This window comes from Amblyraja radiata, chromosome 18, assembly GCF_010909765.2.
Source record: "Amblyraja radiata isolate CabotCenter1 chromosome 18, sAmbRad1.1.pri, whole genome shotgun sequence".
Lineage (NCBI taxonomy): Eukaryota > Metazoa > Chordata > Chondrichthyes > Rajiformes > Rajidae > Amblyraja > Amblyraja radiata.
In genome coordinates, this window is record NC_045973.1 from 39,075,891 (window position 1) to 39,090,556 (window position 14,666).

The 14,666-nt window shown below is 42.3% G+C and overlaps 1 protein-coding gene across 1 annotated transcript in view; it reads left to right on the plus strand.

Moving 5' to 3' along the window:
• Positions 1-5,575: 5,575 nt before the first annotated feature.
• Positions 5,576-14,666, plus strand: part of wnt7a (Wnt family member 7A) — a 37,876-nt gene continuing 28,785 nt past the window's right edge. The window contains exons 1-3 of the mRNA XM_033037196.1: positions 5,576-6,077; positions 7,544-7,770; positions 10,363-10,634. Of these exons, the coding sequence (XP_032893087.1) occupies positions 6,007-6,077; positions 7,544-7,770; positions 10,363-10,634 (570 nt within the window). The 5' untranslated portion in view covers positions 5,576-6,006. The remainder of the gene's footprint in view (positions 6,078-7,543; positions 7,771-10,362; positions 10,635-14,666) is intronic.

Here is a 14,666-nt window from a genome sequence, read left to right on the forward strand (position 1 = left end):
CAGCACAGTCGGCCAAAAGCGGTCAAGATCAGAGATTTAGTAATATAAGATTAAGATGTTTTCTTTAAACTCCTTGAGAAGGCCCATGTAGAGAGAAATGTTTTTTCAGTTATTAGATTTGAGCATTATATATTAAATTATATATATATATCTTAGGCCTCCTTCTTGGTGGCTGACCTTGGGTGTCTCCAGGGTGCTATTCCCTATATGGAGGACGCCTGTGCGTGACTTTGTTTAACGTGGGGAGACTGGTCAGGATCCAGTGGCATGGAGTCCAAGACGACAGGAGACCCTTTTCTGCTGCAGCCTTCATCCGCCTTCCCAGACGTTGTGACGCTCCACTAAGGTCAGCCATCTTCCGCCTTTTCCACCGTTGAGATCTTGGTTGGATTGCTCATTGTCAGATTCCTCCCCCTCGACCTTACCGCTATGGGTGACCCTACCAGGAGCATAGCTCCAGACGGCATCACTCTCAGGATCTCACAACCTTCTCCACCACGACAAGGTGACAATCCACGGAGAAGATTATATATATATATATATATATATACATATATATATATATGTGTGTGTGTATATATGTGTATATATTATTGTTTATTTGTTGAGATTGTATCTTGGTATAATTTAGTTTAGCTTATTATTGACAAGTGTACTGAGGTGCAATGAAAAGCCCTTGTTTGTGTGCTATCCAATCAAAGAAAAGACTATACACGAATATACATATATGCTCGAAGACCATTCCTCTCCAGAGATGCTGCCTATCCCGCTGCGTGACTCCAGCATTTTGTGTCCACCTGCTCAATACTAAAATATATTAAGACTAGTTGTCACGTCTAGTTTTAATACTCGTGAAAAAAACAAACAAATGAGGTTTATTCGAGGGATTTGGAGCTATCCAAATACTCATAGTAATATTCGTTTAAATGATATAGAATTCACATTGTCCATGTAGATCTAAATGCAATAGATACAGTCGTGTATTCAGTTTTACAGTCGCGTATTGTGCTGTCAACAGTAAAACCTTGCACAACTCTCTCAGTTCAAATTTCAAGGAATTAGGGAACCCGATGCATACATTGGATGAGATTTACTTAGTTTTTTCCAAATGATTAATTATATTTTTGAGCTTAAAAAAATAGTTCCATAAGCTAGTTGTGAATGAAAATACCTGGGGGGGTGGGATGGCGAGTGGCCAGGGATTTCTGCCTGTGTTTAGCCACATTATTGTACAGTGGCAGAGATCGGTGAGAAATGTAGCTGGTTTAAGAACAATTTATCCCCACCTACATTCTATTAAGTGCATGTTTAGTTAAAAAGGAACTGCAGATGCTGGAAAATCGAAGGTAGACAAAAATGCTGGAGAAACTCAGCGGTTGAGGCAGCATCTATGGAGCGAAGGAATCATGACCCAGATCTATTCCATCACTCCATCGATGCTGCCTCGCCCGCTGAGTTTCTCCGGCATTTTTATCTACCTTCTATCAAGTGCCAATCTTTTAAGTTTCGGCCCATTGCTCGTTTAAATGTTGGTTTCCCTCCTGTGGATTTAGTAAACAAACTCCACGTATTTCCGTGTGCCATCCGGTAGTATATTCAGATGTAAAGTAAAATAAAACTGATCCATATGTTTATCAATTATTATCTACTCTCGCGATAGGTTTTGATATTTTACTCTGTCTGACGGAATACATAAATAGGAAGATAATAATATTCTGAAACACTTGCCACGTGACGTTTAATAAACATTTAAATCCATTTCTCAAAGCACTTCCTCCTATTTTTGTGGATCTTCTAAAAAGTCCTTAGACGGGTACTTTACACTAATCTTATACTGACTGTGACTGTGGCTGCTGTCTTAACTTGCCTTCATTGCAGTGTTCACTTTCACGTTAACTTAACGCTACGCTGCTCCCACTGTGCTAATTCAATACACTACACTAAGATGCCTTTACATTCCTATCTGAATATCCCCACAATCCAAGAATAAAGATCTACACTCACTAACCTGAAACTTCGTCATCTGACCACACTTACTCCGAAGGACCAATTTGGAATTGTACCAACTAGTATAATAAATGAAGACTGATCTGGGGGGGGTTGCTGTGTAAATGTGGCAGCATATCTTTAAAACCAGGTGGCCTGAGGCTCGACTCGTGCCATTTGAACTGGGCACAGGGTTTAATTTAATTGTAGCAGGCGGCCAACTTCAACAGGTATTGAGATGTCCAAATGCTTTGTTTAGAGTCATAGAGTCATCGAGTGATACAGCGTGGAAACAGGCCCTTCGGCCCAAGCTGCCCACACCGGCCAACATGCCCAGCTACACTAGTCCCACCTGCCTGCGCTTGGTCCATATCCCTTCCAAACCCGTCCTATCCATGTACCCGTCTAACTGGTTCTTAAATGTTGGGATAGTCCCTGCCTCAACTACCTTCTCTGGCTGCTTGTTCCAAACACCCACCACCCTTTGTGTGAAAACGTTACCCCTCAGATTCCTATTAAATCTTTCCCGCTTCACCTTGAACCGTTGTCCTCTGGTCCTCCTGTCCAGATGCTTTGTTTGGGATGGCATCGAATAGATATCACTGGAATTTAAAAAAAAAACTCTAAACCACAGATACTTAAAGAGTTAACACTTACAAGTTTTGAGAGAACGATTCTCAGGCTGTAGTCCAGAGTTATCCTGATCAGTCTGAAGAAGGGTATCGACCCGCAACACCACCCATTCCTTCTCTCCAGATATGCTGCCTGTTCCGCTGAGTTACTGCAGCATTTTGTGTCCAGAGTGATCTCCTCAACCCCCTATCCCCACTACACCAGTGCACCCATCTGGGGGTCAGCCACCCTCTGTTCATTGGACTACTAAATCTGTGTTATTTCAAACCATTATGCCATTCATGATTTGCTGGTTTTGCTTTTGCAAGTGGCTATTTGTAACGACACCGGAACGCCAAAATGGCTAGGACCAAGAGTCGTTGGCCGTGCCAGCTGCCACAGAGAAGTGGGCGACCAGTAAGACAAGGGTTTAAATGCAGAAGATGGACACAAAGTGCTGGAGTAACTCAGCGGGACAGGCAGCATATCTGGGGAGAAGGAATGGGTGACGTTTCTGGTCGAGACCCTTCTTCGGTACAGATGCTGCCTGTCCCGCTGAGTTATTCCAGCATTTTGTGTCTAACTTCGGTGTAAACCAGCAACTGTATTTCCTTCCTACACTAGAGTTTAGATCCGTTGCGTTTGAGATACCTGACGTTGAACAGCTCTGCAGTGTAACTAACTATACAGTCTTTGATTTATCTTATACAAGCTTAAAAGTGCAGCCACCTCTCCGACCCGCAGTTCAATAACCTTCGTCGGATTACACTCCACATCCAGTAACCGCGTGGTTTATTTGATTTAATTGTATTCTCCATCAACCAGTCGCACTGTTTTGTTGAGGTGTGTTAGATGCTAGAATCGGGACGTAGCATTACACGGTGTAATAAATACACGTTTATTTCTATACAAGTTTCAAATGCAATGTTTCCTGGGCTGCGCATAAGGAGTTAAATCAATTCACAAAACCGTGAACGATGCGGCGGAATGGCCAAGCCACAAGTCTCAGTGAAGTCTCAGAGAGGAGAGGGGAGGGTGGGGATGAACTTTGTGCGTAAAACCACGTTCCAGCAACATTGTTCAACAAAGGGCAGCCCGCACTGGGCAACCGGCGATAAAGAAACAAACTGAGGCCATCAACATACACCGTCACTGGCAGTATTCACCACCATGGGCCCCGTTCCTATGCATTGAAATGGGTGAATCTCTTGGCCTCTGGTTCTTAGAGTGATACAGCGTGAAAACAGGCCCTTCGGCCCAACTTTCCCACACCGGCCAACACGTCCCAGCCATAGTCGTCCCACCTGCCCGCGTTCGGCCCATATCCCTCTAAACCTGTCCTATCCGCGCACCTGACCAATTGTTTCTTAAACGGTGCGATAGTCCTTGCCTCAACTGCCTCCTCTGGCAGCTCGTCCCATACACCCACCACCCTTATATTCTTATAATATTCATATTCTTATCAAATATAAATAGGTTTGGACTGGGCAGTACGAAAGCGAATAATCCTCATTGGAGAAGCAAAACTAGATACTCGTTCGTGATAAATTATAAATTGTTAGAATTCATGTCTTCCTAACTAGTAAATATGTTTAATATATGATGTATTCAGTACGTGTAATATAATACGTTTTAATGTAAATGAGGATTGTTATGGTAAAGGAAGATCCGTTTCAAATAAAGTTGTTATTCAGCACATAGAGGTGATATTTTTAACTCCAATGTTGCTTTCACAGTAAATTGGAATTAACAACATTCACAGGAGTATAAATATCCACCCAACTCACTCCAAACCACGTGTTGATCACTCGAAAATGCTCGGATATCACCGGGTTTGTTCACTCCACATCCATTGTGAGGAACACATTGATTTTACAAATTGTGTCAATGTATAGGATAGTCTGAATAACATTGCCTAAAGAAGGCGATTGACAATGCAGGGTTAAACACTGCGCTCTGTATACTCCACGTTTTATTTAGCCACCTTTTATTTCCACTTTATTGAATTGAGGCCATCTAAACAAAATAAGCATTTGTAATTTCTGTAAGGACCGCCCTTTAAATTGGGCCCGTTCCATTGCCAAATGTCTCGACAGCGAAACAGACTAAGTATATGGGTTTTATTGTCTGATGAACTTGAATGGGATAATTGGCTCAAAACAACCGAATTCTTTGAGTGTTTGAACTGAGTTGAATCGTGGCCCAGCAATCCGAGCCTATTCAGGCAGAGGTGGAGCAATTGAAACCTTTGCAGTGACTACCATCTTCCAGAGTGTCCAATAATGACAGCTCCGCGTACAGTCTGCCCGCAGTGTTGAATGAGCGATCAGCCCATTCAGTCGAACAATATTTGAAAGAGTAGGATCGGCTGGTGACAGAAATATAGAGGGGTAATTTATTAATCCATACTCCGAATGCAGCGAGGGTGGGGGTGGGGATTTAGAAGTCTATAAAAATCTAACAAGTCGGAACGAGCGAAGTGGCATTGAGAGGCCGGCCGGCACGCCGGCGGATCAGTCACCATGTCCCTGTATTTTTTAACCACACACACACAGCATGAGGAAACCTTTGCTCCATAAAATCCCCATAGGTAGCTCTATCCGTTCTTTGCGGCAAGCAATTGTAAAATCCTTGCGATAAGCACTCAGTGAAAGTTTATCTCGGGAAAAATCCCCCTCTTAACAGATCGATAAAGCTGACAATATATTGCAGCCGTTGAACAAGGTTAAGATTTAGACCGGGGAAAATCCGAGCTGGAAGTATTTTACTACTACTCAGATCAGATTATCGTACCGAGAAGAAATTAAAAGAAAAAAAGTTCGCACTGAAGTTGTTAATCAAATGTAACTTGTGGGCGCGGAACACACTGGGGAACATGCACTGGTGTCTTGGTTGCACCGAGTTCCTCTTTTAAAAATGGAAACTTGCTAGAGATTTCTGCACGACCTCTGTTGGCAAACCCCTCGCCCCCCCCCCCCCCCCCCCCCCCCGCGAGGTAAAAGGTGAGTGTGTGTGTGTGCATTGGAAAGGTATTTTGTGGGTCTGCTGCGCTTTCCCAGCGAACACGCCCAAATAGATTAGTTAGATATATAGAAGCTGGGGGGAAGATCTGGGTCTCATTGTGGCGAGCGACTGCTCCGATCCAGTCCGGTGTAACCCAGCCTTCCGCTTCAATGTGGAAACGTGTGACATGCATACAGATGATGGATAATCTGTGACAGTAGGAACGAGTGCGGGATATCAAGTCTCCACTGGGATTTATAATTTACGACGGGTTTTACCCCTGAGTACACCGACTGTGTTCACAAGGGTTGCCTTGTCTGCGAATACCTTGGACTGTCTTTGACCGGGACTCCAATCAGCGCGAGTAAAAGAATCGCAGCGCTCCGCACAAAAATACTTCTCAGCATGAACCGAAAAACCAGGCGCTGGCTCTTTCATATCTTCCTGTGCGTGGGAATCGTCTACCTTAAAATAGGGTAAGTGACTTTCAGGGGAAGCCTGCCTTTGCCCGGCCGTGCCAGCGTTTTACACTGCAAGCTTTGGCGGTGTGGTTGTGTTTTTGTGTGTATAATAACTATGTCTGCTGTGTGATTAGCTTAACTCTTGAATAGACGAGGAGCGCTTCGCTGACCGAAAACCCACCGGCTGTGGGGAGCGGGGAGTGGGGAGTGGTGGTGGTTGGGGGGGGGGGGGGGGGGGGGGGGGGGGGGGGGATTTTGCCGTAAATGAACGGGACAATTTTTGAGCAAATCTAACTATAAATTAAGCGCTTAAATATAGGAAAGTGACTGGACACCTGTGTCGCTGTGGTAGGCGAGAGAATATTGCAGAATACTGTGAGCACGGAATCCTACCAGACAAACTTTTTAAGATGTTGTGATTTCTAAAACATTTTAGAATGGATCAGTTTCAAAGCGCAATAAAGCGGGAGCGGTTGTTGGGGTTCCCCTGGCCACTTCATCTTTTATGAAGAACATATAATGAGTTTATGGTTGTAAGCGGATATGGAAATGCTACCGATTTAGCCACTGTTCTGGCTTTCTCCTCTGCTGTTGCTTCAGATGTACATAACGTGATAATGGAGACGCGGCTTCACCGATAACATAATGGTGTGGGGGGTTTACACGGGACACAGCCGCCTCTGCCACAGTTCGTTCAGTAATCTCAGATGCGAACCTTTGCCACCCAGAATTTACCGCCTTTGTTCGTGGAGTTCGCTGGGGCATAGGGGGAGCGAAGAATGAAAAATAGTGTCAGAACTGCCCCCAGTGAAGTGCAATATCATTCCCATCAACCCACCAGCAAGATTTGTGTTATATTTTAGCGTTGTATTTCTATCATGGTATTCTTCATGTACAATTAACTAACTTCCACCACGTTGCACGTTTCACTTCTTGGTCAGCATGCAGCTCCACAACTTGCACTATAATGTAATGTGCTGTTCAAGGATATTTACATTTTTCGTGAATACATTCCATAATCTCTGTACTTGAGTTGGTTCGCCTTCTGAGTTCACACTACTACCATTGCTACCATTCCTAAAACGATTGGACGATCTAAACTACTCTAGTTCAGATCATGGTCCTTCAAGTTCCAATTCTCAGAACATGGGCGGCTAAACCCTAACAAAAAAAATCAACTCTGGGCGTAAAGGATGGTCAAGTTGAGAAGGGAAGTTTTGAAAGTCAATAGTCACGACTTACGCCGTTCAAAATGATGTTGGCTTTTGACCATTGGGTAGAGTTATTTAAGTGATCATCCAGATCGAGCTGAGTCCATGTAAAGGGAGAATTCTTTGAAAATGACATGTGCAAACTTACCTGGAAAAGTTCGAGGGAGCTTTACGGATCTCGCAGTATTTGTGGTGTGGAGTGGGTGTTTGAGGTGAATAAATATTTGCCCTGTTGCTTTCTCATTCAATGTGCCCCTATATTTGCCACAGCGGATTCTCTTCAGTGGTGGCACTTGGAGCGAACATTATCTGCAGCAAGATCCCGGGACTGGCGCCCCGTCAGCGGGCAATCTGTCAGAGTCGCCCCGATGCCATTATCGTCATCGGAGAAGGGGCTCAGATGGGAATTAACGAATGCCAATTCCAGTTCCGATACGGTCGGTGGAACTGCTCTGCGCTCGGCGAGAGAACTGTGTTTGGCAAGGAGCTCAGAGTAGGTACGTTAAACCATGTACAATCTGCTCTCGCTTTCAATCTGTCATCATCTGATAGATCATCGCCGTGTAAAGATAACATTGTTCGAAATATACTCCTTGATAAAAGACATCACACGTTCCAATATTTGACCAATTTTAATCCCTGACATCGGTCAGGTGAAAGATCCCCAATCTAAAACACGTTTAGAATTTTCAAGCAAAACCAAATTCCCGTTATTATTTGAAACAAGTGTAGGAAGGAACTGCAGATGCTGGTTTAAACCGAAGATAGGCACAAAATGCTGGAGTAACTCAGCGGGACAGGCAGCATCTCTGTCGAGCCCCTTCTTCAGAAACAAGCGGGGAACCACACATCTCACAGATTCTTACTAAAACAACCAAAGAAACAGGCAAAAACTTGCCTTGCCTTGGCTGTGTTTTTGATAGGAAATCATATGTGAATTTGTACAGCCCGGGAATCCGCGATTTCCATATTCTGAGATTTCTCTAAACCAAAACAATCAAATGTTTATTTCCAAATGTGCCCGAAACGTCACCCGTTCCTTCTTTCCAGAGATGCTGCATGTCCCGCAGAGTTACTCCAGCTTTTTGTGTCTGTCTTCGATTTAAACCAGCATCTGCAGTTCTTTCTGAAGTTCAGTCTGAAGGAGGGTTTCGGCCCGAAACGTTGCCTATTCCCTTCGCTCCTTAGACGCTGCTGCACCCGCGGAGTTTCTCCAGCACTTTTGTCTACCTTCTGCAGTTCTTTCCTACACAATGGTTATTTCCCCAAATCTTTGCTTTTGTAGTTAAGTTGCTTTGGTTGTCCACAAACAACGTTTCTTTTCTCCAGTCACTTTAACCAGGTTCATTCATGCATCAGAATCCTCTCCCACTCTTGGCTGCGATTCAGGGGAACTGGCTCGTTCCTTGGTTACAGCACACACACGTTATCAGTCATTTCAGTTAGTTTAGTTTATTAAAAATCATTGTCAGACTTCAGAGTCCTCAACAGTAACAGAAAAGTTGTTCTTCGAAGCACCTGGTGATTTTTGGCTTAAAGACGATGCATTGAACTTATTCTGACTTCAAATAAATTAAGGTGTTATGTTTGCTGCTGTCCTTGCCCTAGTTAACTGAGCAAACTATCGTGCACTATGAATCATGCAACCATTGTTTCAGTCTGCCAAAGAAAGGGTGTAATTGTAAATCACATGTCCCATTTCTATATATCTATATTATCCCCCACAATCTTTTGGGCAAATGTTTTTAATCTCATTGGCACAGAAGCAAACTGTACCATTTCTCACACAATTAGTTCCTACTAAAGATGGAATTCATTCAGAATGTAGAAAAGGGTGTGGCATAACCAATAATATGACAGAAACATTTCCTCAATAATTCCAATCAAGGGGGTAATGCAGTACATAATGCAATGGTTCTTACAGAAGGGAAACTGAGATTTCTTCCTCCCTCTCCTTCCTTCATGTCATCTCTGACACTCCTCAAATTCACACTTATTTTTATTTTATTCAGTTGTTAAATACATGTGCGTATAAATATATGTTAAATAAAGGTGGTCAAATGGTGCAGCTGGTCGAACTGCTGCCTCACAGTGCCAGAGACCTGGGTTCAATCCTGAACTCGGGTGCTGTGTGTGTGTGGAGTTTTCACATTGTCCATTCCTCCGGGTGCTCTGGCTTCCTTCCACATCCCAAAGATGGCAGGTCTGTAGGTTAATTGGTCTCTGTAAAAAAATTGCTCCTCATCTGTCTAGAATCGAGACAAAGAGGAGAACATAGAAACAGTGTGAATGAGTGAACGATGGTGAGCATGGACTCGGTGGTGTGAAGGAGTTGTTTCTATGCTCTATCTTTCAATCAATCAATCAATCACATAAACAGTTAAAATGCTTTTAATACACAAACAAAGTTATTTCACAGTGTGGCAAAGAAGCAATATTTAGTTAATGGGATGTTGGATGACAACAATCTAATGCTTTTGATCATGGCCAAACCTAGCCATCACTACTGCGTTGGAAAACGTATAACACATTAATGTACAAAGCTCTACATTCTAGAATAACCTTTAGACAATCGGGAGGTATGTTTACAAAAGGAAATCTCAATAAATGGTGGTAACCATCTTTGACATAGAAATATCTGTCAGGGGTAGGCTATCAATTTAAACTGTGAACCCTGTAGGTGATGATGTGTTAGAACATGCAATAACCATAAAACATAGGCAAAAGTTAATCCTGAATCCACTTGTTAAAACATAAAGTTAAAGTCAGCTGCTTGAATTCATTTGCTGCAGACATTATTAACATAGTTTAATTCCTTTATTTGATACATGCACAATAGTTATGCGTATCGCACATTATCACATAATTCATCACATCAGTTTGAATTTGTCAGACATCAAGCAAACTATGATTTTAATTTGATGTATTTATTGAGTTTTAATGGTTATGGCTCTGCCAAGCATTATTTTATAGGGTAAAACTTGGCACAAAGCATTAATGTGTGATCAGAATGTAAAACATAAAAATGCTGTTATTAATCCGAGTCTCTCGGCACTTTTAATAATTGTGCTCCAATGTCTTGATTGCAGGAAGCAGAGAAGCAGCCTTCACTTATGCTATTATTGCTGCCGGAGTTGCGCATGCTATCACTGCTGCATGCACCCAGGGAAACCTGAGTGACTGTGGCTGCGATCAAGAAAAGCAGGGCCACTACAACCAGGAAGAAGGCTGGAAATGGGGAGGCTGTTCTGCAGACATCAGATATGGAATAGGATTCTCCAAGGTCTTTATAGATGCAAGAGAAATCAAACAAAATGCCAGGACGCTGATGAACCTGCACAACAATGAAGCAGGTCGAAAGGTAAGAATTATACCTGCTCATCTTCAATGAATATCTTAAATGATATCATAACATATCATAAGATCACAAGATCGTAAATGATAGGAGTAGAATTAGGCCCTTCGGCCCATCAAGTCTACGCCGCCATTCAATCATGACTGATGTATCTCTTCCTCCTAGCCCTATTCTCCTGCCTTCACCCCATAACCTCTGACTCCCGTACTAATCAAGAATCTCTCTATCTCTGCCTTAAATATATCCACTGACGGCCTCCACAGCCTTCTGTAAAAAAGAATTCCACATATTCACCACCCACTGACTAAAGACCTTGCGCCTCATCTCCTTCCTAAAAGACATCCTAAAAGACCTCTAGTCCTAGACTCTCCCACTTTGGTCAGGAATTCTGAAACACATCTGTTCCCTAGGTTTCAAGGAGTTGCATTGCTTAACTAAGTACAAACAATTATACAGGGCAGAAGAAATGTTAAAAGTGTTGAGAATGCATTACCTATAACGCTGAAGTTGCCCAGGATATTTTCAAGTATTCACATGATTTTATTTTTTGATGTAACATAGACGGCATGGAGTAAAACATAGCTTTAAGCTGAAGGTAGTATATCATCACAATTTGAGGTATTTTAATGGTTTCATTTCAATTTACCAAAAAAGTACTTAAGGATGATGAGTTAATAGCATTTTCGTAAATCTTTGTATTTTAAAAGGTGAACAAAGATCGTTTCTGATCTTTGAAACCCTGCAATTTTCTCTCCATAATTATATTTGGGTGGGCTGATTAGATACGGAATGTCTGTTGTTGCTTCAGACATTGTTTCCAAGTTAGCATCTTTTCTCAAGATGGTATTAGGTTATAGCAACCAGGCTGAGAATGTACAGTGATATTATGTAATGTGGTTGCTTTGATTGATTTTCACTGCCATCAGTTGATTTTACAACCTTTTATTCATAGTGCACCATCAGTCTGGGAAATGTACAAATACACAGAGATTCTCAAGCTAATGGCACAAATATTATTTTGATCTAGGTCTGTGATATTTCATATTCAAGTCATTATAAATGCCCACCCCTTTAAATGAAATGTTGACTGATTCATAGAGTATAAAGAACATTTTGAATCAAAACATATTTGAGACCAACCAGATTAATTTAGTTTGAGGTACAGTGTGGAAACAGGCTCTTGTGGCCGCCGAGTCCATGCCCACCAGCGATCACGCATGCACTAGTTCTGTCCGACACGCTAGGGATAATTCACAGAAGCCAATTAATCTACAAACATGCACGTCTTTGGAATGTGGGAGGAAACCAGATCACCTGGAGGAAACCCATGCATCACAGGGAGAACATAATAACTCCGTACACATAGCACCCGTGGTCAGGATCGAACCTGGGTCTCTGGCGCTATAAGGAAGCAACTCTACCGCTATGCTACTGTGCTGCCCTAAACTAATGCCCAACGTGGGGCAACTGTATCTTCTAATTCCTCAGTTGTTATGTAACAAATACCCATCAGAGATAAAATCTATGGCAGATGTATATATTATCAAGTCTGAAGAAGGGTTTCGGCCCGAAATGTTGCCTATTTCCTTCGCTCCATAGATGCTGCTGCACCCGCTGAGTTTCTCCAGCATTTTTGTGTACCTTATATATTATCAAGAATACACAAAGAAAATAACAATCTTTTGAGATAGTGGGAGTGAGAGGAATTAGCAATGCCTCTTATTTTACCACAATGATATTTAATGCACGTGGAATAATGATGAATTGGAATGCGAACATGTTGAATGTACAAGTCAGTAAAAAAAAAAAAATTCCAAATGTTATGTTTAAGAGCAAACTTAAAATTAATTACTGTCAATTACTAACAAAATTTATCTCATGTGTTGTCAGAGGAAAAAATATTTATCCATCATTCTGTATTTTAAGCCAAACAATAATGTCCTGTAGTTAATTATAGCATACATATCATTTCAATATTTTTCTCTTAAAATAATTAAAAAATAAGTTACCAATGCCATGGGGTGGGTGCTATGGTATCAATTTTCTCTGATCGTGTAATTTGCTTCCACATCTACTTCATGGCAATATTACAATATCATGTTCCACAGTGACATAACACAACTGCACAATTTTTACATGCCAAACATTCATGTTTTTGAGGAAGTGAGATTTCAAGTGTATACTGCCAAACCAAAATTAACCCAGAAAGCCTTAGACACAGCTTTGTATGATAACTGCTAAACTTGAGGCAAACCCTTGTTCAGGAAAGGATTGAGTATCGTTATTGAAATGATTTTGGCTGGAGAGATGGATTACGAAGTTAGCTCCTGGTGGCACGGTGGTGCAGCGGTAGACTTGCTGCCTTACAGCTCTTGCAACACCGGAGACCTGGGTTCGATCCTGACTACGGGTGCTGTCTGTACGGAGTTTGTACGTTCTCCCCGTGACCCGCGTGGGTTTTCTCCGAGATCTTTGGTTCCCTCCCACACTCCAAAGACATACAGATTTGTAGGTTAATTAGCTTGGTGTATGTGTAAATTGTCCCTAGTGTGTGGGTTAGTGTTAAAGTGCGCGGATCGCTGGTCGGGGCGGACCCGGTGGGCCAAAGGGCCTGTTTCCACGCTGTATCATTAAACTAAACAAAAAAAAGCACAATTTTTACCTTCCAAAGATTCTTGTTTTTGAGGAAGTGAGATTTCAAGTGTATATTGTCAAACAAAAAAGAGCCCAGAAAGCCTTAAATACAGCTTTGCATGACGACTGCTATACTTAAGGCAAAACCTTGTTCAGGAAAGGACTGAAACATCAAGTCTAGTTAGCGAAATGATTTTGGCTGTAGACATGGATCATGAAGTTAGCCCCTACTTTGTAAATTTACCTAAAAACACAACACCAATTGGTCTATTTCACAGATGAATCTAAAGTGGAAAGTTCAGGGTTACTTGGTGAGACTGATGGAGCAGAAGAAACTGAAGAAATTAAAGATTCAGTCAAACAATGGCAAAAGAAATCAAACAGATACAAGTGTCAAAGCCTTCCATGGCCTACGAATAATTAAAGTGTATTCATATTCAAATCAATGGCGTTGAACTAGCTAAAAGGGGGTACATTTCCTGGACTGGCGATAAATTTAGCACCTAGTCATTGCAGTAACAAACAAGGCAATTGGAATGTTGCGCTCTGTTTGCAACCATGCAGAGATTAATTCTGAGGTTGAGGGCTCTGGTCAAGCTGTACTTTGAATCCCGCATTCAGATTGAATCATTTGGATGCAAGGGAATCATTCATGGCCTGAAGGGAAGACAGAGAGGAGGGCCATGTCGCTGACTTCTGTCAGCAAAGATTGATTTGGAGGACGCTGGCATGGCCAGTATCACTGGCTATCACTAATACTTGGGAAAGCAATGGTGAAGGGTGACCTGTTACAGAGGGAGAAAAGATGAGAACGACGATATCAGGTCTGGCCTTGAAAGAACGCTCAGGACATTGTGCTTAGTGCCACCACAGTGATTAGTTCACAGTATTATCTCAAACTGAAAGCAGCCATCAAGAGGAATGGATAATGGAAGAATAAATACTTGAAAGCACTCAAAACTTTCTTTAAATATATTGTGATTTTGACAGAATAGCATACCAAATGAAAGTTAAATCAATTAAATAAATCACCTCCCTCATTTGTTCCGAATTTTAATGTTATTGTGAGGTATAACCCAATGTTGCATCCACGATAATCTTGTTTATCATAGTATAACTATGTGCGGCACGGTGGCGTAGAGTTGCTGCCTTACAGCACTTGGAGACCCGGGTTCGATCCCAACTAAAGGGCCTGTCCCACGTAGGCGATTTTTTTGGCGACTGCCGGTGACTGTCACAGTCGTAGCAGGTCGCCGAAAAAGCGGGAACTGAACCCCCCGCCACGACAATGTCCACGACAAGCTACACCAACCTACCACCTAGCAGACATCAAGCTACCGACAACCAACGACCCATTGGGACGTCCACCTATGAACACACCTATGACAACCTACATCCACACAG